Source organism: Panthera pardus, unplaced genomic scaffold (genome assembly GCF_024362965.1).
Source record: "Panthera pardus isolate Hobbes unplaced genomic scaffold, ASM2436296v1 HiC_scaffold_6, whole genome shotgun sequence".
In the NCBI taxonomy this organism is placed as follows: Eukaryota; Metazoa; Chordata; class Mammalia; order Carnivora; family Felidae; genus Panthera; species Panthera pardus.
Genome location: NW_026526991.1, coordinates 88,882,506 through 88,905,116, shown reverse-complemented (window position 1 = coordinate 88,905,116; position 22,611 = coordinate 88,882,506). Strand labels below are relative to the sequence as shown.

Here is a 22,611-nt window from a genome sequence, read left to right as displayed (position 1 = left end):
GGTTGGCAGCCTTAACCTCTGGGTTGTTTAAGAGTCAACTGTATTCCCCACAGTTCAACATTTTGATGATTCAATTGAATATTTTAGCCTTTAATTTGAGCTATTTAGGAATATTAGGGTGACATTTGGGCTTGTAGGCATTTGCAGATCAGGCTTTGACCTTATAATTAGGTGTCTTTTCTGGTTTCCTCATTTGTAAAGTTAGAGTATTAGACTTCTTTTAAGTCTTATCCCTGAGTGCTTACATGCTTTTCCTTCAGCCTCAGAAACACATCTAAAGAAATAAGATAATGGCCATAAAATTAAAGATTTATGAAAGAGGGATTTTTTTTTTTTTTAAGTTTATGTATTTATTTTGAGAGAGAGAGACATGGAGACATTGTGAGTGGGGGAGGGGCAGGGAGAGAGAATCCCAAGCAGGCTCTGTGCTGCCAGCACAGAGCCCACCATGGGGCTTGAACTCATGAAATTGTGAGATCAGCCTGAGCCAAACCAAGAATCTGATGCTTAACTGACTGAGCCACCCAGGTGCCCTGAAGGAGGGATTTTTTATTTATTTATTCTACTGATGTATCCCAAGTTTCTGTAATTGTTCCTGACACATAGTAGTCCGTTTATTTGCTGAATGACTGTGTTGTTCAATATAGGAAAAGTACCAAATTTGAAAAAGCAGTAACTATTTTTGGTTAGCTAGGAGGTAACAGAGTTGTTCTTTTTTCCCAGGCCCTTTGCTGTTTTATTATGCAGTCATCTTTATTATTTTTTTTAGTGTTTTTAAAAAATGTTTATTTATTTTGAGAGCGGGGGTGGGGGTGGGGAGGAGAGGAGCAGAAAGAGAGGGAGAAAGAGAATCCCAAGCAGGTCCCATATGCAGTGTGGAGCCCGACGTGGGCCACGCTTGGTTTTGTGAACCGTGAGGTCACGACCTGAGCTGAAATCAAGAGTCAGATGGTTAACCAACTGAGTCACCCAGGTACCCTGAGGTAAATTTTAGGTCAGACCTTGTTGATTTGAATCTCTGGAGAAAGAGATTGTTTTGACTCTTGAAATATAAAATATACTAAATTTAGGTTTTAGTATTTAGATCAATCAGAATACACAAGGATAAAATACAAAAGATCATATTGATACCAATTTCTCTGCTGGTTTGAATATCTGTTTTTTCCATCTCCTGTAACCTTGAGGTTTTGTTGCATTGCATTTTTACTTTTTCATTTGTGTATACTTCCAATGAAAAATTCCCAGTTTTGACTATGATTGCCAGAATTAAAGGCAACAAATGTAGAAGATTAGACACAAAGCAAGGGAATCATTGCTCTGAGATTGGAGCACATGAGAGGTGTGAGTTTGGGTTTGAGGAAAGGTGAAACTGTATATTCTCTATGAAGAAAAATTGGATTAAAAAAAATATTGGAGGGGCACTTGGATGACTCAGTCTGTTAAGTGTCTGACTTTGGCTCAGGTCATGATCTCACGGTTCGTGAGATCAAGCCCCCCCACGTCAGGCTTTGTGCTGACAGCTCAGAGCCTGGAGCCTGCTTTGGATCCTGTGTGTGTGTGTGTGTGTGTGTGTGTGTGTGTGTGTGTGTGTGTGTGTGTGTCTTTCTGTCTGTCTCTCTCTCTCAAAAATAAATATAAAAAAAATTGGAAATACAGTTATCTAAATAAGAACAAAAGTATTGAAAGGAAAAACAGAGTTTGTGAAGACCAAAGTTAAAATGGCTGTAATGGGAATTTTGTTGGGATTCAGCAAGATCAGGGGCTTGTTCAGCAGTGATGGTTGAAGTCCTCCTTTGAAGTTTGGTAACGTAGGCTTATGATTTGGTCTATAATTGTTCTTCTTTTCAAAGCTCAATAAGTAAGTTGTGGTCACCAGACCCATAGTATGGCATTAGTACTCATTTGTCCATTCACTTAAATACTGAGCACCTGCTTTGTACTAATGATACAGCAGAGAACAAAACTGATTAAAACAAAACAATAAACTATGTCTAGTGGAAGAGACATGATAAGATGAAATAGTAGAGGAAGTGAGGGTGTGAACCATTCAGTTATTAGGGGGATGAACATCATCACTAGAGGGAAAATCAAATATAGAATTGCAAAGTGGGAATATGCCAAGTATGTTTGAAAATAGGCCAAGTATGCACGAAAGCAGAGAGAGTAAGAGTTAAGTCAGAGTGGGGAGAACCTTGTTTGACTAAGACTGTGGCTTTTATTCTTTGTGTGATGGGAAGCCATTGAAGAAATTGGAGTAGCCATGGTCTGATGTTTTTTTTTTTTATAATAATTTTTATTGAGGTGTAATAAAATTGTACCCACTTAAACAGTTATCTATGAGTTTTGACAATTGTACTTACCTGTGAAACCACTACCACCGCCACAATTAAGATACAGAACATTCCCATCACTCAGAGGTTTTCTACTGTAATTTTATAGTTCATCTCTGCCTCCATCCCCTACCCTGGTGAACTCACTGATCTCTTTTCTCTTATGGATTTTTTTTTTTAATGTTTAGTTTTGAGAGACAGAGAGCGCGCAAGCAGGGGAGGGGCAGAGAGAGAGGGAGACACAGAAGCTGAAACAGGCTTCAGGCTCTGAGCTGTCGGCACAGAGCCTGACATGGGGCTAGAACTCACAAACCCTGAGGTCATGACCTGAGCTGAAGTCGGACGCTTAACCGACTGAGTCACCCAGGTGCCCCTCATTCATGTGGATTTTAATGTGCTCACTTGTTTTGTGTGTTGAGGACAGAATGTAGGTCAGGGTGGGGGAAAGAGACATCAGCCTTTTTATTTCAGGTGAGAAAAGGCCAGAATGGTTATGGTGGAGATGCTTAGAATGGTTAGATGTGGAGAATGGTTAGATTCTGGATATCTTTTGAAAGTACTACTAACCAGAATTATGATGGATCAGATGTCAGGTTTGGTAATGAAAGTAAGGGATGCCCACAGTGTTTCTGGCCTGGGCAACTGGGCAAAATAGTGGAGTTGCTATTTAATAGAGGCTTTGGGGAAAGCAGACTGGGGGAGAGGGGAGTGTCAAGATCTATAATTTTGATACATTCAGTAGAGAATCTACTCCCTCTTTAACTTAGGCACATGGATGTAAGAGTTTGAGCTCAGAGAAGTACGGCAACAGGTACAAATATGTAAGTTTTCAGCATATTAGTGGTATTTAAAGGAATCAGACTGGATAGAATCATGTAGGAACTAAGTATAAATAAAGAAGTCTAAGGAGTGAGATTTGGGCTTATCACTGATTTTAAAGGACAATAAATCTGATGAAATAATGGTTTGGTAATGAGCAAGTATCTCTACATATTAGGGAATAGTGGTGACAATGATGAGTACAGTTGTGTTTTAAGAAATGAAGCATCAACATTCACATGCTTTCATTAGAGCATCTCCCTTGTGATGAAATCCTTAGGTTCACCATGGGAGGAATAGTTATGATCAAAAAAGTGAAGGACCTAAAAATAGTGGTGATTATACTAGGAGTCTGGAAAAATTCTTTTTTAATTTACGTGGACAAAACCATTTATGAAGATGAAAACATAAGCTTTTTAGCTGTAGAAAACATTTGAGAGATTTTAAGAACATACCTATGTTTGTCATACAAGGTATGACAAGTTTTTTTTCCATAAAAACTAAGGAGTAGGGATGATTTGCATCTCAAGTGACCTTGTGGAAGGACCTTGACTAAGGAAGAGCCACAAAAGTAGAGTGTAATCTTGAGGAATGCTTTTTGCTGAGGAAAGTGGATGGAAGAGGCATCAATCTGGGAACAGGTCTTCGTGGACATAATAGAAAAGAAAGGAGTGGGACACCTGGGTGGCTCAGTCAGTTAAGCGTCTGACTTCAGCTCAGGTCATGATCTCACAACTCTTGAATTCGAGCCCCGCATTGGGCTCTGTGCTGACAGCTCAGAGCCTGGAGCCTGCTTCGGATTCTGTGTCTCCTTCTCTCTCTGCCCTTCTCCCACTCACGTTCTATCTCTCCGTCTCTCAGAAATAAATAAATGTAAAAAAATTAAAAAAAAAGAAAAAGGAGTTAGGTGGACAGGTTCACCCAAGTTCCATGACTAGAAAGGTTTTGATGGAGGTGGTATGTGTTAAACAGAATCGCTTCTTTTAGCAGTCAGATATTCAATACGAACTGCAATTTTAAGTTTCCTTAGTAATCAAATAAGCATTTATAGGAAATACCTGTGTAGATAATGAAACGGTTTTGCAGAAAAATATATGTGTGAGGTGGTACTATGCTATATGCAGTTTGCCTAATTTGTCGTCTTTAATTGAAACATTTTCTTCTGAGCCTTCTCCAGAAGAGGTCAGCAGAATCCTAGTTACTAGTCAGTTGGTTTGCATTGTTTTTATATTATAATTTTTTGTAGAGGTGTTTTGTTTCAGCATCCTCAGATTTGTCTTTAGTCTTTTAAATTAATCTTATTATCAAGTCTAGAATTAGAGTACCTAACTATTGGTTTTTAAGTAATGGGAATTATAGGTTTTATTGATGTATAAAGTGCTGTTTTTACTTTAATATAATACTTCATCATATTTTGAGGTGGCTGTTTGCAGCTTAAAGTTGGTGAAAATACTGAGACTTCGATTATGAGAACACTACAGTGCTAATTTTGCTAATATGGAAGTTGTAAGAGTTACAAAATACCATTTTGGTCAGTTATTATTTAAGCATTATCTTAATTTTCAGAATCTAGTAATGAATGACCAGTATATTACCCTTTGTTAAAAATGTTTTATTTATTTTTGAGAAAGAGACAGAGCATGAACCAGGGAGGGCCAGAGAGTGAGGGAGACACAGAATTCCAAGCAGCTCCAGGCTCTGCGCTGTCAGCACAGAGCCCTACGGGGGGCTTGAACTCACGGACCGCGAGATCATGACCTGAGCTGAAGTTGGGCACTTAACTGGGCACCCCAGTATATTCCCTTTTTCATACTTTATGTTATGTAGGTCTTTTTAATTTAGGTCGATCTGTAGATTCCTTATAATTGAACCTAAACACTGATTGGCTGTTTCATTTAAAGTAACACAAACCAACCAGCAAACAAAAACACCCAAGCAAACAACAAATATCTTAGTCATAAATTATAGACTTCTCCCATCTCCGCAGTTCTTTTTTCTTTACCATCTTATTCTTTAAAAATATTTCAACTAGGGGCACCTGGGTGGCTCAGTCGGTTGAGCGTCCGACTTCGGGTCAGGTCATGATCTCATGGTTCGTGGGTTCGAGCCCCGTGTCGGGCTCTGTGCTGACAGCTCAGAGCCTGGAGCCTGTTTCAGATTCTGTGTCTCCCTCTCTCTCTGCCCCTCCTCCACTTGCACTCTGTCTCTCTCTGTCTCAAAAATAAATAAACATTAAAAAAATTAAAAAAAAAAATTTTCAACTAATGCATTGTTGGTTGGCAGTCTAGCTAATCTTCAGACTTTAATAGTAAAATAAATAGCATTTTTCAGTCCCTTAATAAAGATAATATGGTATTAATATTTGGGCATACAAAATTTTTTCAACTCCTTTTTTCTCTGTTTCTTTTGTGAAAATATATGATCAAAAGGTGAAGCTGCTATTAAAGCAGGTGAGAACAAAATTCTGTGATAATATCTGGTCCAGGATATGAATACTTAAAAATTCTTAATTAGAATCAAAACTGCTTTTTATTGATGCATTAAAATAATGTTTTACAAATAATTTTTATGATCTCTTATATCATTACTAGGTAATAGCTAAGAGAAAAGAGGATTCTGGAAAGATAAAACTTTTGCTTCACTGGATGCCTGAAGACATGTAAGTATTTGAAATACTGTATAATTAATAGACTCTTATTTTCTTTAAAAAAATTTTTTTAATGTTTATTTTTGAGAGAGACAGAGAGAGTGCGAGCTGTGGAGGGGCAGAGAGAGAGAGGGAGACACAGAATGCAAAGCAGGTTCCAGGGTCTGAGCTGTCAGCCCAAAGCCCAGTGCGGAGCTCGAACTCACAAACCATGAGATCATGATTGAGCCAATGTCAGACGCTTAACTGACTGAGCCACTCAGGCATCCTTCTTATTTTCTTTTTAATGTTTATTTTTGAGAGAGTGAGTATACAGGTGCACGTTTTGGGGGTGGGGCAGAAAGAGAGGGGACAGAGGATCTGAAGTGGCTCTGTACTGACAGCAGAGCTGAAGTCAGATGCTTAATAACTGACTGAGCCATTCAGGTGCCCCATAGACTCTCTTATTTTTATTATGATCTTACACTCAAATATCTACTGTGTTTGAATAGTTACTGTGTTTGAATATAAAAGAATTACAGAAATTAGACTGCAAAACATTTTGACCTGTCAGGGTTAAAGAATCTGTGGAAGTTCTTATAGTACCTGACTCAAGTTACAACCTTTACAACTAGCTGTTTCTGTTTTCAATAAAAGTTGTAGCAATTTTTAATCATTTTTAGAATGTAATTATTTTTATGATTTTTAGATGACCCTCAGGCAGTACGCAAGCAGCCTTAGTTTTGCCTGTGTTTGAGTCATTTAAAAACGTTCTAAACATTTTCTAGCTCACAATGATAAAGAAAAATCATTTGGCTTGTTTTCCAAAAGCATTATATTTTTCTGGCCCTGAAAATCCTTAGGTTTTTCATGTTTTTGTGTTTAATTTTCCTTTTATCTTTTTTTTTAATGTTTATTTATTTATTTTGGAGAGAGAGAGAGCACAGTTGGGGGAGGAGCAGAGAAGGAAGAGGAGGAGGAGGGGGAGAGAGAATCCCAAGCAGGCTCAGCACTGTCAGCGCAGAGCCTGATTGAGGGCTCAAACCCACGCACTGTGAGATTGTGACCTGAGCCAAAATCAAGAGTCGGATGCTTAGCCGACTAAGCTGCTCAAGTGCCCCTCCTTTTATGTTTTTATTAAAATTCTTTTTGTTAGAAAAGGTAATAAAGGTATATAAATCATAGAAGTTTGGGGTAAAATCAATAAATACCAAGAATAGAATAAATGAATGAATGGACTCTCATTGTGTATACTTGGTTTTTCAGAAATTAATAGTATGTGGTTAACATTTATCTTTTGTTACTCAGTATTTTTCTACAGTATTGTTTCTCAGACTTCATTCTAAGGAGATGTTAATGTGATGTGAATTAAGAGTTCTTCAATAGATTTGAGAGTTTACAATACATGCTAGCATATTAGTAAAGAAATCTAGCTTTTTTTAAATCCTGTGACTATCAAACTTCCATTAACGTAGAACATATTTTCCACACACATCCCCTCCATCCAGGTTTTGTGGAAATGCTACTGTAAAATATTTTGAAATGGCTGTGTAAAACTTATTTAATGAACTCCTTTTTTTCCTGAAACACTAAAGGTACCCGTTTTTCTCTGCTGTTAAAGAGATATTAAGATCAGCCAGTACACAAACTATGCAAATTATTGATGGGTTTCAATACACATCGCCTTCCTGAAAATTTGTGCCAATTATAATCCTACCCACTACATTAGAGAGCTTATTTCTCTAGTTATTAACACTGTTATCATTCTTACATTTTATATTTCTTTGATTACAAATAAGATAATTTTTAAACTGTTTTTATCTTTGGTGAATTGTTGGTTTGTATCCTTTGTCTATCATGTTCCTTTTTCCCTGATGAATATTCACCTGTTTCATACTGATTTGTAAGAGCTCTTTTTATGTTAAGGTTATAAACAGTTTCTTTAAAGTATAGTCAAATATCTGTGTATATCTGTGTATTTTTAGTATTTTGGATATTGATCAGTATAAATATCAATCAAATTGCTTTTATTTGAATTTCCTGATAGGATTGAATTTCTTTGAATTCAGGATTTTGGTCATGTGCATTTTTTTAAAGTAGAGTTTAATCTACTTCGTGTTTACTTATTTCTTAACTTGGTGTTACCATAAGGAATATAGTCAATATTACTATAATAATATGATATGGTGAGAGAGTAATTTTTGGAATTGTCGAATTACTATGTTGTATACCTGAAACTAAAATAGCACTGGATGTCAACTGTACTTCAATTAAAAAAAAAAAAAAAAAAAAGAAAAGAAAAACTCCATCAAGTCAAGCTCAAGTATGACATTTACTCATTGAACTAAAAGACAAGGCAGTGTTCTATAATATGTGTTTCTAAGTTTGATATGGCTTTGCCACCAAAAATTCCTAATTCATTCCCAAATTCATGCCTGAAATTTCACTGTCATTTTTTACCTGGGACTCCGCATCCCGTTGCTATTTCTTTGGCTTCTGAGAAGGTTGTTAATTTCTGTGGCTCAGTCACGCTAATGGAAAAGTCTGGGTAATGTGAAGTTATATAAAGGGTAAGTTTAAAATGAATGCTATTTCATTTATGACTTGTTTTTTAATTCATAGTCTGCCTGACGTGTGGGTGAATGAAAGTGAACGACATCAATTAAAAACTAAAGTAGTTCATTTATCAAAGCTACCCAAAGATACTGCCTTGCTTTTGGATCCAAACATATACAGGTAATCTAATTCTTGATTAGATGTTTTAATTTTTGAATCATAATCTTAAATTTCCCTAAACTTTTTGGATATAAGGTTAGGACTTAATTTTAAGTACTGAATTTCAGTACCAAGCATAGCTTGCTTTCTGGAGCTTTGTATATGGAAATTACATCACAAAAGCTTATAAATTGTAGAATCCAGAAAGATAATTATTTTGGTAAAGTTTATATGCCAACTTAATTCCAGATTTATCTTACATAGCTTAGATTCTAATGTACATACTATTTTGAAAATAAGTGTCTTTTGTTTACATACGTAATTCTTTTTACAATACCAGACTTTTATGGATCTGGGATTATACCACAAATGCCCTAAAATACCATAAATGATGAATTTTTTAAACTTCTACTCTACCCAAGCCTTTAGAACAGTTTAAATATTGTTGTGTTTGTTTTTAAGAGGAAGCTCAGTGTTCACATTGCTAATAATTTTCTGATCTGACCTTTGTTTTAGTGTGCTGTGCTTATGAAGGTATAGGGGGGGAAGGAGAAGAGACCAACATTTCTGACTATGTGCTGAGTCACTTTGCTAGGTGCTTTACATACACTTCATCCTCACAGCAGCCTGTGAAGTAGGTGTTACTATCTCTGTTTTACAGATTGGAAAACTGAGGCAAGAGTTTAAATAGCTTGCCTAAGGTTACACAGATAGGGTATGACTGAACTCCACACTGCCTCCATCCAAATGATGTATACTAGGGTGATTCAGAAAGTGGGGAAAATGCTTAAAAGGCACTCTTTATGAGCAGATTTTTATGTTTTAAAAATCAGTTTCAACTTGATATGTATTTTGCATAGGAATAGGTTGAATAAGAATAAGATAGCGTATAATTGATAATCCCAAGTATGGATTTTAGCTGTCATAAAGAGACTCTGTCCCTATGTCAAATCCTGTAGCAGTTAAACATTCTGAAGGTTCTGTTTATTCTATGACTCAACTTCCTGGAATGTAATTCAGTTTAATAGGATTTCTATAATTTAAGATCTCTTCTGAGGGAAATTCTCACATAGTGAATGGGACTTGCCTTGTGGAAACCCCAAGATTCTTAAGTTTTCCCTATTCCCCCCAAATTATTATTTTTTAAGTTTATTTATTTTGATTGGAGGGGGAGGGCAGAGAGAGGAAGAGAGAATCCCAAGCAGGCTCTGCATTGTCACCATAGAACCCAACTTGGAGTCGATCCAACGACTGTGAGATCATGACCTGAGCTGAAATGAAAAGTTTGATGCTTCCGACTGAGCTACCCAGGCACTCCAACCCCGCAAATTGTTTTAAAGATCTTCTAGTGCAGATGCTAATAATAAGTACAATAAAAACTTGTTTTCTGTGTGATGGAACTGTGTTATTGAGAAATTAACTAGCATAAAAAACGGTGAAATTACCTTAGAGGAGAGATTGAGGGAAATCCACTATCAGAAATACGGGCAAGTCATGATTTACCTTTTTCTTTTTGAGAAAAATAATTGAATATTCTTTATTTACTGGTACTTAATTTAGGGTTTATTTCTGCTTACTCTTTGAAGGGAGTAATTAAAATTAGCATTTTAAAAGAGTGATATTTGGGGAGAGCCACCCTGCTATTAGAACTGGTTGTAAACATCCCTTAGGCAGAGAGTTGACAAAGGGGCATGAATCTTAATTATAAGATTCAGACTAACTTTTGTGTTTCTTCCCTGCATTCTACTTCTCCCTCTCTGAGGCTCTTCCTTTTTCACAGACAGCTTATTTTTGCTATTTTGTGTATATAGGAAGCAATTTAGATATTAGTGAAAGTAACTTAAAAAAAAAAAAACCATTTGGGTGCAGAACTATTGTCCAAAAGAGCATAGGAATTGCATTGTATGTTCTGAAAAGTGTTAAGTCTGCAATTCTAAATTGATGTCACTCTTGGGTAATGAAGGTGTTCTTAAGACATATTAAATGCATCTGTAGAGTTAATTTTCTTTAACTGTATTACTGCCCCCTGCCCCGGTCTTAACATTTAATTTTGACTCTAAATTTTCATGATTCTGCTATTCCGGAATTAGAATGGAGTCTTTCCTAAAGTGGTACAGATTAATAGAACTGGCTACATTTGCTGTGGTGTAACATGTGAGCGAGGTCTGGATTTTGATTTGGAGAACTTGTGAAATTAAGTAAAAAGAATAAAGTGATTATTCAAACTTGTTTTAGGAGAAATATTTTGTGGCTTATACACATCTCAAAATGAAAGCATGACAAACCTAAAAATATATTAACTTCAAAATGAAACTAAAAAGAACATATTTATTCAAGGTTTAAACATCAGTTTTAAAGACCTCGTTGGCTAACATGCATGTGTTAGGCATGATATTCTTTTTTAGAATCACATTAGCCTACATAAAAAGGATTTATTAAAAAGCTATATTATATAACTGAAATTTGCATCCATTAATGTATGAATGCTTTGGAAATAAATTTTAATGATCAGTGATTATCACACTGCCTATATCTTATTAATGTTTTTAATGTCTCTTTTGAAATACTTAATGTGTTTTTGATTCAGTCCAATAAAAGAATATTCCTTTTTCTCTCTTTCTAGAACAATGCCGCAGAAGAGGTTGAAGAGGTAAAAAATAAATAAATACATAAAAAGCAAACAAGCGGGGACACCTGCAGTCTTAGTCACTGACAATGGGTTTAGTAAAAGTTGCACATTAGAGTCATAACCCCCTTCCTTTTTTTTTTTTCTTAAATCCGGTATTTAGAATAATATTTATGCTTAGTGTAAACATTCTGTGAATGAAGTAGGCTCTTCTGTGGAATATATTAATATATTACTGTATATCCACATTTTCATGGAATGGTACTGTGGGAGACTGAGCAAACACTCTTCTGGCAACTTAGTGGAACAGCTTCTTAAAGGCTTTGCATGCTTGCTGCTTTAAGCTGCTTTTTTTTCCCCCTTTAGCAATTACAGTAGTTTATATTGGAAAGAAAAACAATTACAACATGTGCCCTTAAAATACCAAAAGCACTGTAAGGATATTTGTCTTGACAGTGTCTGTTGAGTTGAAGTCATATTAGGAAATATTTAGACAATGAAAATTATCAAGAGATAATTATGATAAATAGATGTGATTGGTTGCCATTTGTGTTCTTTTGCAGAACTCTGATAAGAAAAGTGTTCAATTTGTATTTAAGCAAACAGTGAACGACATTTGCAATCAACTAAAAATTCGTCTATCGAATTAGGGCTGAAAATTTCTGTTAAAGAGTGTTGCAGTATGTCTGGTGGCTCCCTTTTCAGGACTAGGGTTTTCTCATGGAGTACAGTATGTTAATATTTACCTATATAACTAATCTGTTAACGGTTTTTGAAAAACCTCTATTTCAAATTATTTGAATAATCCTCATATTTTCATTTTAACCTATATAAGCCTCTAATTTTTTTTCTGAGGAAAGCATTTGGTTTATGAGCTGTTTTATCTTAACATAAGAAAAATTGTTTTTTGTTTTTTTTTTTTTTAAGTATCTTCAAACTGAATCCTTTATGCACCAAAGTTGGTTTTGAAAAGGAAAATAAAATCACTTTCTTGCTTGGTAAGCAAGAAGCCATATGGATTTTTTTTAACTTACAGAAATGGAAATATGTGTAACTTGTTAGTATTGTATCAAACAAATGTTGCATAGAGATAATAGAACATTGCTTGTAAATAATTCAGCAGATTTGTAATATATTTTTATATTATGAAATGTACTGTAGATGTTTTTCTAGAGGCATGAAAGTTAAATGTATATATTATGGGTAGAAATAATATTGAAGGATATTGTAATTCACTAGTGCTGCCAGAGGAATTGTTAATAAAGCACCTTCTTTAACAATAAATGTCTTTGCAGACTTAAGGGACTATGTACTACTGTTAATATCTATAAGAACAAAACACATTGAACATCCTTCCAGAAAGTCTTTGAGGGAGGACCTATACCCATAATAGAATTATGGCACTCATTTCTGACAGTGACCGTGAAATCAATTATTTCCTTACTGTTGGAAGGACATATTGTAAAGTATATGTGGTTATATGCAGTCAAACTGCAGAAAAATACTCCTGATTGAGGAGTTTTCACTTTACTACAGTGATATAAAAACCAGCAGTTTTTACACTAAATTTTTTAAAGAAAAGAATAGACAAAAATATAGAATTAAGCCTTTGGTTCCAAAATGGGAAAGGTTCCATGATACATAAATCATTTCTCATTTACTTTAAAAAAATTTTTAAAATAATAAAAATTATGGGAGACTTTATTCGTTAACAGTGGGGTAAAGAGCTATCTATATACATGAAATGAGTCATATAAAATTAAATGAAGTGCAAATAAAAGCACTGCTACTATAAGACATTCTGGAATGGTTGTTTAATAAGGGTATTATCCATTTGATCTGTAGCAAATGTGATTTATTTTTTAAAAAGAAAAGGAAAGCAGTGTGTTTTACTTTTTTTGTTTTCTTTTGCTTAAGCACTTCATCAATTGCTTTATTCTGTATCTACAAAGTAATCTGCGATCTCCTTTGTTCTTTTAAAATTTTGATTTGTTATAAAATTGCCAAATAGAAGTGTTTCAGATATATAGTTTGTACCTGTATTTTTTATTTTATTGCCTCATGTTCTTGTAAGTCATTCTTAATTGACCGATGATTGTAGACCTTGCCTGAGTATTTTTTCTAATAAAACAAAGCAAATCACATTTAGCTTCAAAATTGTAACAATTCAATTGAATTTTAAAACGACATCTGAAATATACATCTCATTTTCTTTAGGGGCACAGCAAATAAATTAATTTTTTCGTGTAGAAATATTTATAGATGTCAAAACCTAATTTCATGGTTATTGATTAGCTAGCCTCTGAGTACTGAATCTCTGATGGTACTTTGCTGCTTATCTGACTTTGGTCTGATACTATATTAACACACCAAAAAGAATATGGAATTGAAATGAAATAGTTTTGTAACTTGTATATATACACACATACAATTAAGATTGGGAAATAAGTGTGAAATTTTTAATTTATAATAGTTCATTTAGTGATGTTTACTCTTTTATATTGTTCCTCCTGACCCCCATATGTGACATATTTGTAATATGGCACCTGAAATAATCTCTTACTCAAAATCCATTGTCTAGTTCAGCAGCAGACAAAGTGCAGCCCACAGGTATATCCATTCAGGAGAAAGTATGACTGCTTTCTCCCTGTAGTAGCAGAGTTGGGTAGTGAGAACTTAGGGCCTGCAAACCTAAAATATTTACTCTCTGACCTTTTAAGGAAAAATTTGCCAGTTCCTGGTATAGTTGATAAAATTTTTGGAAAAATAAACCTAAACCACACAACTTAATCTACATTTTGATTTGATAATGTTAATTTTGGTAATACACCAGTACATTAAGTTCAGTGAAAGTTGTTTATACTTTTCAGTAAATATTGCCATATTAGGTATCTGCAACAAATGGTGTTTTTAAAAAAAATTTTTACATTGAATTTCTCAATTTCACCATTTGTGTTTTTGTATCTTTAGGACTAAATGAGATTTTGTAAGTCAAGTTTATGTTTAAACCATAAGGCACATTTGCTCTATATAAAAGAATTTTGGAAGTGGAAAATATTGTAAAATTTAAAGTTGTTTATTTTTCTAATAAACTTTTTCATATATAAATCTTCCCTAAAGTGGACACATGACTTCTGAATTTCAGATGAAAGGAAATTAAAATGGACAATAATTAACTCTCAATGCGTATTTTAAGATTTGTTTAACTCTGATTGAAAGCATTGATAATCATGTCAGTAAATCTTTGACTGTAAAACTTTTTTCCCTTTCACACCTTAATAAAATGTTTTAAATATGCAAGTACTCTTAAAAGGATAGAATTTGCCACAATTACTTAAAACATCTTTTATTGTTTGCTATTTGAATTCTTGTTTTAATAATATATGATCAGCAGAAGTGTTAGATACTCGGATAAAATTTTAAATGGAAAAATATGGTTGGAGTCTGTAAAATAGTTGGGTGCTTTCTGTATAAACTTTTGTTGTTGTTGTTAAGCCTTTAATACCACTGCATAGTTCTCTAAAAGGCAGACACAAATTCTTGGTTTAGGTAGATTCTCAGTATGAAAAACTGATATTTATCTGTAAAGAAGGCCTAGGGTTGTAGACCTACAAAGAGATGCTAATATACATACATAGTCTTTTTTTAGAAAAGTAGTTAAGTCATATATGTTATTTGAATTTTTTTTTTTAAGATTTTGTTTTTAAGTAATGCCCAATGTGGGGCTCGAACTCACAACCCCAAGATCAAGAGTTGCATGCTCCCCCGACTTAGCCAGCCAGGCACCCTGAATGTTGTGGGTTTTTGAGAGAGGAAACAGTACATTTTGAAAATTAAAAATATTTTTCTAGACAATTAGAGACTATTTCTTAAAAGGATAAAATTTGTTAGAAAAATTTTTTTTAAATTTTTTTTTTTTAAACGTTTTATTTATTTTTGAGACAGAGAGAGACAGAGCATGAACAGGGAGGGTCAGAGAGAGGGAGACACAGAGTCCGAAACAGGCTCCAGGCTCTGAGCTGTCAGCACAGAGCCCGACGCGGGGCTCGAACTCACGGACCGTGAGATCATGACCTGAGCCAAAGTCGGCTGCTTAACCGACTGAGCCACCCAGGCGCCCCTGTTAGAAAATTTCTTACATGTTTTTCTTTTTTAATTCTTAAAGAATCTGTGACCTGGTAGAAGGTTATATAATTCTAACATTATAGCTTTAATATAAATAAGAGCCTGCAGAATGCAGAATTCTTTTTTCTTTTTAGGTTAGAGTATTTTGTCATTTCCAATGGTTATGAGCCTCAGAGCCTTAAAAATGTAATGAAATGCTGTATTCTTATTTTTAATTAAAAAAATTTGTTTAAATATTTACATACTCCAATCAGATTTTTCTGAATCAGTTTTGCATGGTACATAACACATAGTTCTATTACTCTGAACATAAAAAGGAGTTGTTAGTGGTTAGGGCAGGAATTGCAACCCACATTTTTTTCTACATCAGTATTCTTTTCACTATACCACACTGCTTTTCACAATGTGAGAGAGGAAATAAATGTACAATTGCAATACCACAATAAACAACACAAACAACAATAAAGTTGTTTCCAGTGTTTCTGCTACAGCCAGTCCCTAGCATGATACATGGCACAAAATAGTCTGTAAAGGATTTGTTGAAAGAGTATTATAGGTGAGTACTTGTTATAGTAACATATTTTGAAGAATTCTGTCCATAAAACAATAGTAGGGTTGAAGCAGTCAGCTTAAACCATACTATGATAATGTTATGTACTTTTATTTATAAACCTATAAAGGGAATTGTAGTTTGCCTAAGCATTCTCAGTGTAAAGGATTACTGATGCTGTATTTTTATATATTCAGTTGTAACCATTTTTGGTTTATTTAATTTTGTGAAAAAGGTGCTTAATTTAGTTTTTGGTAAAGCTCCATTTTTTTTATTACAATAAGACCTCAATTATATTTATGATATGAGTAATATGTTTAAGTAATAGTATTTTGAAGGAGTTATCCAGCATTTGATTTCTTTATTTAAATGTGTTGTTGTCCCAGAGCATTGTCCCCACTCAAGGACCTTTTTCTCTTTGATATTTATATGCTTCTGCTAAAGAAAAATCTTAATGAATTTATGTGTCTTACAAATCTTATGAATTTATTAAGAAATTGCCAAGGATTTATATGTTTATTACAACCATTTCATGAATCTATGCCTAATAGCTCTTATATTAAGTTTACATTTGGGGTCTTTTTCCTTTTAGAAAAGCAGAAATAATTTTCTGGAGAATATGTAGCAAAGGAATAATAATAGATTGTAAAACATGAGCGTATTTACTCTTAATAGCTGGGCCCAGTGTGGATAGTTTTATATAAATGTCATTGAGTGTTGCAGAAGAGTGGGTCAGGAGATTCCCAGGTATGTCTTCTTGAATTTCAGAGATTAAGAAAGCCTAATTGGTTATCTTCTTATTACCTAAATATCTTTTTAATACCTGCATAATGCCCCTAAAAGATTGTAGTAAATGTCATTCTTTATAGAAGGTAAGAAAGCTTAGTTAAGTTTCTGTGAATCTCTTTCACTGTATGTTCTTCCCTAAATCAACCAAAATGTCTAATTTTCTTTTTAAATGTAATTCAGAACACTTGGCAGTTCATTCAGAATTTGTCTTTAACATTGATAGTCATTAAAAATATATCTTAGTTTCTTTGTTATTAAATTATGTTTGCAAAAATGAAGAAATTAACAGTATGAGAAATAGGGATAAAAGTGAAAGTCATTACCTTCAACTGAGCACGCTTTTCCTGGTCTCCAGATAAGTATTTTGATGATTCCTTCCCAATCTTTGTGTTTGCTTCTTAAATTGTTATACACTCAGTTCTAGGATTTGGCTTTTACTCAAGACATCTGTATAGATCTCATTCTTTTTTTATGGCCAGGTGTGATACACCTTAAATTATTTAGCCATTTCTTATTGGTTAACATTAAGATTGCTTACAAATTTATTGTCATGTAATTAATACAGCAGCATTCTTGAAAATATAGTTGAAAAGATTTCTATAGTGTCATTTCCTGGAAAGGGAGTATTAGCTTACTTAAAAGAGTTGTGAGTTGTGTCTATTTTAAGTTTGTTATTACTGAAATGTTTTTCTGAAAGGGTGGTGCCAACATAAACTGGATGTCAGTGCTTTTTTTCCCTGCCCTGTACCAATACTTGAATATTACCAACCTTTAACTTTAGTCATTCTAAGGTGGAAAAGTGAGTTAAGAGAATCGCTTGTGTTTGATTCTCATTTCAGCTGAAAACTGTGGTTTGGGGGAAGTTGAACCCTCTATGCCGGTTTTTTTTTCATTTATAAAATGGCATGCTATTATTACCTGAGAGGATTTGTATAGTCCTTGTTTTGATGAGCATGGTTTGATGGGTACAGTCTTAACCTGTTTATCTTATCCTTTCAAACCCATTTGAGATGTATGGTCTTTTCTTGTCATTGGAAGAAATCTATGTAGGTTCCTTCATCTTTCTGATTATTCTTGGGGAATAAAAAACTCCCCAGTCATGGGTGATCACACAAATAATCTTAACTAACTTCAGTAAGTATTTTATTTGTCAGTCAATTTTAATTGTACAGTTAGGTGAGTTTTGACAGATGCACCTAACTTTGAAATCAACAGTTAAGACAGAACATTTCCATCACTTCCGTAAGTTTCCTCATGCTTGTTTGTATTCTGTCCTTCTCTTACAGCCCAGCCCAGGCAACCACTGAGCTCTAGTCTCCATGTAGATTGGTTTGCATTTTCTAAAATTTAAATAAACAGAATCATACAGTATGTACTCGATTGTGTTTGGCTTTCACTCAGCATAATGATCTTGAAATAGATCAATAAATACTGTAAGTATTTACATTTTCTGCTGATCTAGTGATACTGAACATTTTTTGTTATTTTCTGTTCATATTTTAGGTAGTGGGGGCACAAAATTTCTGAACTCTTCTGACTTCAGATTATTATTTCCGATCATTATTTCAGATTTACTATAAGTACAAAAAGACTTCTGGGATGTGATTAGGCAATGTTGAAGAATGAATTGTCCATTTAATCATAATTTATGTCAGTTTTTAGGTTACTTGTGTGGCTTCAGATGGAAGTCTAAGTATTTATACTGGAGATTTTAGAGCAAGTATTTCTAGCAAAGAAATTTGTTGCTGTTGTACTAGGGAATGTCATGAAGTTAACTGTTAGCCTTCAAATTTAATAAAAGATTAATGGAACGCAAACTCTTGGGGCATTTGCAATGTGCAAGGCGCTGCTCTGGATGCTACGGGTTCAGGCAGTGAACAAAATAAAATATTCTTGATCTCATGGAACTTATAAGTGTGGGGATGGGAGATGACAGGCAATATGCAGATGAGTAATACATATAGAGGGGGAGAGGTGGTGGAAATTCTGTGAAGGAAAACAAAGTGGAGGGAGGGATAGAGAATTTGGGATGCGATTTAAGTAGGGTAGTTGGTAAAACCTTACTGATCGGTGACATTTGAGCAAAGCCCTGAGAGGCTGAGTGGGAAGTCATGTATCTGAGGGATTAGCATTCCTGGCAGAGAGAACAGCAAGTGTAAAAACCCTTGAGGCAAGATCATTTATTTAAATACACATGAGTTTCTTACGTTGTCCTACTAGGATTCCAGGTACTGGTGATGCTGCATTCAACAAAACATTAAAAATTCCAGCTGCTTGGAGCTTACATTACATCATGCATGGTGTGTTGTAGGGCTGGGGTTGATGTGAAAGGACTTTATCTTTGAGCAGATGGGGAGCCATTGGAGGAATTTGAGAAAAGGATCTGGATTATGTTTTTCAAGAGTCACCCAGACTGAAGAATTGACTATAAGGGAGCAAAGGCAGAAGCTGGAAGACCATTTTCTTTCTTTCTTTCTTTTCTTTTTTTTTTAAGTTTTATTTAGGTAATTTCTACACCCAACATGGGGCTCAAACTCATGAGATCAAGAGTACATGCTTCTCAACTGAGCCAGCCAGGCACCCCTTGGAAAAGCATTTAAAAACTGAATGCTTATTCAGGAATTCAACCTAAGACCTAGTAGAGACAGATACTATTTGATATGCTTATCAGCTGCCAAATGGTGGTAAAGAATGATCAATGGTTCTAGTTACTTGTGATAAAAAATTTAGGTACACTAAGACAACTGCTTATCCCTTACAGCCTGTGTACCAAACACCAATTTAAATGAGTCACTTTTTTTTTAACCAGTGTGACAACATTTTATTTTTTATTTTATGTTTCAGCCAGAAATTTTTTTAATTGAAATCTAGTTGCTAGACAATGTTACATTCGTGTCAGGCGTACAATATAGTTATTCAACAGTTCTGTACATTACATAATACTGTATTCTCTACATTGTACTTGTCATCCACATGACTTTATAACTGGAAGTTTATATCTCTTAATCCCCTTCACCTGCTTCTCCCACCACCCCACATCAGTTTCTGCTCTTTATTTATGAGTCTTTTGAAAAAAAATTATTACTCATTTGTTTAGATTCCATGTATAAGTAAAGTCATATAATATTTGCCTTTCTCTGACTTATTTCACTTAGCAAAATACCCTCTAGGTCCATCCATATTGTTGCAAAAGGCAAGATCTTTTTTCTTATTGCTGATTGGTATTTCATTATTTTTACATATACATAATATATATGTGTGTGTGTGTATAATATACAGTTATATACATATTACAATACAATACATATATTAATACATAATATATTAGTACATACATAATATACATTACAATATATACATATTACAATACATATGTATATACATATGTATATATATTGTATATTTTACACACACACACACATATACCATACTTTATTAATGGACACTTGGGCTGCTTTCATATCTTGGCTATTGTAAATAATTATGCAATAAACATAAGGATGCATATATCTTTTTGAATTACAGGTTTTGTGTTTCTTTAAACACCTAGCAGTGGAATTACTAGGTCATATGGTATTTCTATTTTTAATTGTTTGAGGAATCTTCATACTGTTTTCCACATTGGTTGCACCAATTTGCTTTCCCACCAACAGTGAACAGAAGTTCCCTTTTCTCCACATCCTTACCAACACCTTTCATTTCTTGTGTTTTTGATACTAGCCATTGTGACTCAAGTGAGGTGATACCTCACTATACCTCACTATAGGTTTTTCTGTTGTTTTGTTTTTTTTATTTTAGAGGGAGTGTAAGTGGGAGAGAGGGGCAGAGGGAGAAGGAATCTTAAGCAGGCTCCATGTAGGGTTTGATCCCACAACATGATTGCAATCATGACCTGAGCCAAGAGCAAGAGTTGGATGCTCAACCAACTGAGCCATCCAGCCAGCCATTGTGGTTATGATTTGCACTTTCCTGATGATTAGTGAAAATTGAGCATCTTTTTATGTGTCTGTTAATCACTGTCTTCTTTGGAAAAATTTCCATCAGGCATCTGCCATCTTTTAATTGGATGATTATATTTTTTTGGTGTTGAGTTGTACGAGTTCTATATATATTGTGAATTTAACCCCTTAATTGGATATATCATTTGCAGTTAAGTGAGTCATGTTACATATTTTTCCTTAATAATGTGGGTTAAGTAGGCATTAACATTATCGCTTGGAATAATAGGAATAGTGAACACCAAGTACCAGACTCTGTTCTTAGTACATTAACTCATTTAATCCTTACAATAACAAGTTGATATTACTCCATTTTATGGTGGAGGAAGCAGCTGCAGAGAGGGTGAATGATGTTTTCAAGATCATGTAAATAACAAGTATTTGGAGAAATTTCTTACAGAATTTGTGAGTGATATCCCAGAGAAAGCAACTTTGAAACTGGACATAGAAGGGGCATCTGGGTGGCTCAGTCGGTTAAGTGACCGACTCAGCTTGGGTCTTGGTCTCAGGGTTATGAGTTTAAGCCCCACAATGGGCTCCATGCTGGGCGTGAAACCTACTTAAAAAAATAAAAATAAAAATAAACTGGATGTAGGACATGGTGAAATTTGCCGGAGGAAATGGCATGTTCAAAGAAGACAAAAAGTTCAGTACAATTGTATAAATATTTAGTACCCAACACAAACTTACTACTTTGAACAAAAATGAATGCGTTCTCTTTATGCTTTGCAGACTTGGGAGTAGGGAGAAGTATGTGTGACAATTTCTGTCCAGTGTGAAGTGTCATGTCGGAGCTCTGTCTGGAGCATGGTGGAAGCACAGAGAGCATTTGGCTAGTCCCAGAGGATCAGTGTGGGCTCCCCTCAGAGGAGAACCCACAGTTACCTTTTAAAGATTATGACCAACTTAGTGCTGGAGAATGGAGGGGGACATGGGGTGGTTTAAGATAGGATCTCCATGTGCCGCAGCAAGGAACAGCCTGGTGTTTAGGTGGAGGGGTTGCCTAATGGGTGTGTGGGAAGTCTGCAGAAGTAGGGAGGGTCCCCTGCTGAGGGTCTCATCTCCATTTGTCACAGTTTGCACTTTACGTAAAAAATTAGTGTAAGTAATTTAAGGTTGCAAGAAGGGAAATGATGGTCAGATTTGTTTGGGCCACCCTGTCTAGTAGTAGATGCAAAGCTGGGCCAGGTGAAGAGGCAATGGAAATATCAGTCCGAAGGCTGCTGCTCTGTCTTGCTTTCCAGATAGCAGAAAATAAGGAGTAAATCAGGAAGCCTGGGTGGCTTAGTCAGTTGAGTGTCTGACTTTTGATTTTGGCTCAGGGTATGATCTCATGGTTCGTGGGATCAAGGCCCACGTTGGGCTCTGTGCTGACAGCACGGATCCTGCTTGGGATTCTCTCTCTCTGCCCCTCCAATGCTCATTCTCTTTCTCTCAAAATCGATAAACATTTAAAAAAAAAAAAGTAAATCATAATTTTCAAAGTTTAAATTTTACTGAAGAGTAAGTTCCCAAGATTTTAAAATAATAGAATTCATTACTGGGAAAGTTAAGATCAGGTGTCTTGTTTTGTTTTGTTTTGTTTTGTTTTGTTTTAAATGTTTATTTTGGAGAGAGAGAGGGCAAGAGGAGGAGGGGCAGAGAGAGAGGGGAACAGAGGATCCAAAGCAGGCTCTGCCCTGATAGCAAAGAGCCCAATGTGGGGCTCGAACTCATGAACCATGAGATCATGACCTGAGCTGAAGTCTGATGTTTAACTGAGTAAGCCCATTAGCACCCCTAATATCAGGTTTTAATCAAATATACTATCAAATTCAGACTTGCTTTGGAGTGAGGTAAGGGGCTAGAATGAGTGTCCTTTTTAGCTCTGTGATGCTTTGATTGTACCATTACAGGTTTTCTTTTAAAATGGGATGTAAAAAAGTAATGGCCTAATACAGAACAATACGTTGCTCCTTTTATCTTTGTGAGAGGTAAAACATCAGAAATGTCCTTAAAGCACTTAAAAGTGGGTCTTGCCTTTATGGTATGTT

General features: G+C 34.9%; 1 protein-coding gene across 3 annotated transcripts in view; it reads left to right on the top strand.

Moving 5' to 3' along the window:
* The window catches only part of AEBP2 (AE binding protein 2), a 70,727-nt gene extending 57,463 nt beyond the window's left edge, over positions 1-13,264 (top strand). For 2 of the 3 annotated variants that reach the window (XM_053894634.1, XM_019452138.2), the window contains 4 exons: positions 5,741-5,808; positions 8,398-8,511; positions 11,114-11,140; positions 11,680-13,264. In XM_053894634.1, the coding sequence (XP_053750609.1) occupies positions 5,741-5,808; positions 8,398-8,511; positions 11,114-11,140; positions 11,680-11,725 (255 nt within the window). In that variant the 3' untranslated portion in view covers positions 11,726-13,264. Of the gene's footprint in view, positions 1-5,740; positions 5,809-8,397; positions 8,512-9,006; positions 9,218-11,113; positions 11,141-11,679 lie in introns of those variants that run through there. The other variant, XM_019452139.2, reaches the window with a different exon arrangement.
* Positions 13,265-22,611: the final 9,347 nt, after the last annotated feature.